Source organism: Suncus etruscus, chromosome 10 (assembly GCF_024139225.1).
Source record: "Suncus etruscus isolate mSunEtr1 chromosome 10, mSunEtr1.pri.cur, whole genome shotgun sequence".
NCBI classification, from domain to species: domain Eukaryota; kingdom Metazoa; phylum Chordata; class Mammalia; order Eulipotyphla; family Soricidae; genus Suncus; species Suncus etruscus.
Window position 1 is genome coordinate 98978365 of NC_064857.1, and position 2889 is coordinate 98981253.

Sequence of the window (2889 nt, forward strand, 5' to 3'; positions counted from 1 at the left end):
CTTTTCTTTTTATAGTTGTTTGCTTGGGATTGAGAGTCTTAGACAATAAAGGGGTATTCGACTTTTTGACATGGGAAGGTTTGAATGTATGGTTCTCACTCATTGAAACATGAGATTCAGACTTCCATTTCCCCAAACTTTCAAAGGAATATCAATTCTTTCTCTATTTTGGGTTTTTTTTTGTTTTGGGGGGGCCATACAGTGATGCTCAGGGGTTACTCCTGGCTCTGCACTCAATAATCACCCCTGGCTTGGGGGACCATATGGAAAGCTGGGAGATCGAACCTCAGTTCATCCTAGGCTAACGATTGCAAGATGCCTTACCTCTAGAGCCACCGCTTCGGCCCAGGAATGTCAATTCTTTTTTTTTTTTTTTTTTTGTTTGTTTTTTGGGTCACACCCGGCAGTGCTCAGGGGTTACTCCTGGCTGTCTGCTCAGAAATAGCTCCTGCCAGGCACGGGGGACCATATGGGACACCGGGATTCAAACCAACTACCTTTGGTCCTGGATAGGCTGCTTGCAAGGCAAACGCCACTGTGCTATCTCTCCGGGCCCCAGGAATGTCAATTCTAACACCTCAAGATGAGTCAAAACAGAATTTTCCCAAAGTGTTCTCTAGAATTTGAATCCTTAAAAATGTGCCCTAATGGGCCCAGAGAAATAGCACAGCGGTGTTTGCCTTGCAAACAGCCGATCCAGGACCAAAGGTGGTTGGTTCGAATCCCGGTGTCCCATATGGTCCCCCGTGCCTGCCAGGAGCTATTTCTGAGCAGACAGCCAGGAGTAACCCCTGAGCACCGCCGGGTATGGCCCACCCCCCAAAAAAATGTGCCCTAATGGGGGCCAGAGAGATAGCATGGAGGTAAGGTATTTCCTTTCCATGCAGAAGGACCGTGGTTCAAATCCCGGCATCCCATATGGTTCCCTCAGCCTGCCAGGAGCGATTTCTGAGCGTGGAGCCAGGAGTAACCCCTGAGCGCTGCCAGGGGTGACCCAAAAAAACAAAAAACAAAAAGAAATGTGCCCTAATGAGACAGTTCTGTAGTTAAATAATTTGAGAAAGTCTGCTCAAGAAGAACTCCCAAAGAGTTGTCTAACAGCTCTTACCCAAGACTCAAATCCACTCTGCCCCTTAGCGCTGTGCTTTAATGAGGAGGATTCCAGTTCCTGATCCTACTAGGAGGTGTGGTCATGTGACTTGCTTTTCACTGAGGGAATGAGCCATAACTATACTACTTAAAAGCAAAATCTTTCAATGTGCCTGACTAGTTTGTTCCTGCCTTAAGTTAGATGACGTCCTGTTCCCCAAAGGAGCTTTCAGCCTACGTCCTGGAATAAATAGAATTGTGATTCCAACAGAATCAAGTCAGGACACAGCTGACCCATAGATTAAGAAACAAGTATGCTGTGAGAAGCTTTGAAGACTGAAGAATAAAGACAACCACCTCAATCTTAAATATTCTTCACATTCTCCTCCCTCCCCAGCCCTCCAAATCAATAAGGAGCACAGACAAACCCACAGTTGACTGTTAGACAATGCCACTATCTTCAAATGGAGAAATTAGCACCTAATCCCTACAAAGTTGTAGCACCTCCTCACAGGTTTGGCTACAGAAAGCAAGGAAGGGAGGATTGAAGACACTCTTAGGGAGAAAGATAACAGGAAGGAAGGAAATATACAAAGCACATAAAAGACAATAAAATCCCAGATGGAACGAATCTAGCACTAATTGCCCAAATAATAAAGAACATGGTTATTCTGGCAACCCACATGAGGGACCTCTAACTGAGAAAAGAGAGTGAGCAGAGCTCAGGCCTTGGACAATCTGCTTATGGGAAATAATCAGAAAATAATAATAATAATAATAAAGTAATAATAGAAAACTGGTATTCCTTGGAGAGGTAGCTATGAAGAAAAAGAAATATTAAAAGAAAAGGCAAAACAGTACTTCCAGTGTCGCCATGGCAGCTAGTGCTACCATGAACCCCTCGCTTCCTCTGGAGCTTGTGGACAAATGTATAGGATCCAGAGTTCACATCGTGATGAAGAGTGATAAAGAAATTGTTGGCACACTTCTAGGATTTGATGACTTTGTCAATATGGTATTGAAAGATGTCACTGAATTTGAAATTACACCAGAAGGAAGAAGAATTACTAAATTAGATCATATTTTGCTAAATGGAAATAACATAACAATGCTAGTTCCTGGAGGAGAAGGACCTGAAGTTTGAGTGGATCTCCTTGACCTATGTTAAGATTCTGGTGTTATTTTATTTTTTCATCTTTTCTAGATTCTTTTTGTTACATCAACAAAACTTGCTTTTTAAAAAAAAAAATTTAAAAAGACAAAAATGTTAATGTTTGGATCACTGAAGCTAAGTTTCCTGTTGAAGGGAAATGCTTTAAAAGTGGATTGTAAATGCCCGTTTTTGTAAATTAATCATGATTGTATTGGGAAGAAAAGGACTGTTTAATCTTTGTAGATTAAAGTAAAAGTGTTTTGGTTTAAAAAAAAAAAAAAGAAAAGGCAAAACATTTCAGTCATACTTTCCTGCCACCACCATTATCCACTAAAAAAAAAACTAAACTTCAGGAGCCAGAGAGCAGCACATTGAGTAGCCTTGCATTTGGAGCCAACAGCTAACCAGGGTTAGCTAGGTGAGCACCACCAGGAGTGATCCCTGAGCACAAGGCCAGGAGTAATCCCTGAGCACTGTCAGGTCACAAAGAAACAGAACATTTAAATCTGCAGGTCCTCGCCTCAGAGTCACAGGAAAGGCACAGGGAGATATGCGGAGCTACTGTCATCTCCACTGTCAAAAAATCATCTCGCAGGGCGGCGACTGAGCACTGAGCTCATGCCATTGCCCCCAGACGAAGTCTAAGA

General features: G+C 42.7%; 1 protein-coding gene across 1 annotated transcript; it reads left to right on the top strand.

Moving 5' to 3' along the window:
- Positions 1-1963: 1963 nt before the first annotated feature.
- On the top strand, positions 1964-2502 carry LOC126020045 (U6 snRNA-associated Sm-like protein LSm5). The gene has a single exon (XM_049781495.1). The coding sequence runs from the start codon at positions 1964-1966 to the stop codon at positions 2231-2233; it is 270 nt and encodes an 89-aa protein (XP_049637452.1). The 3' UTR covers positions 2234-2502.
- Positions 2503-2889: the final 387 nt, after the last annotated feature.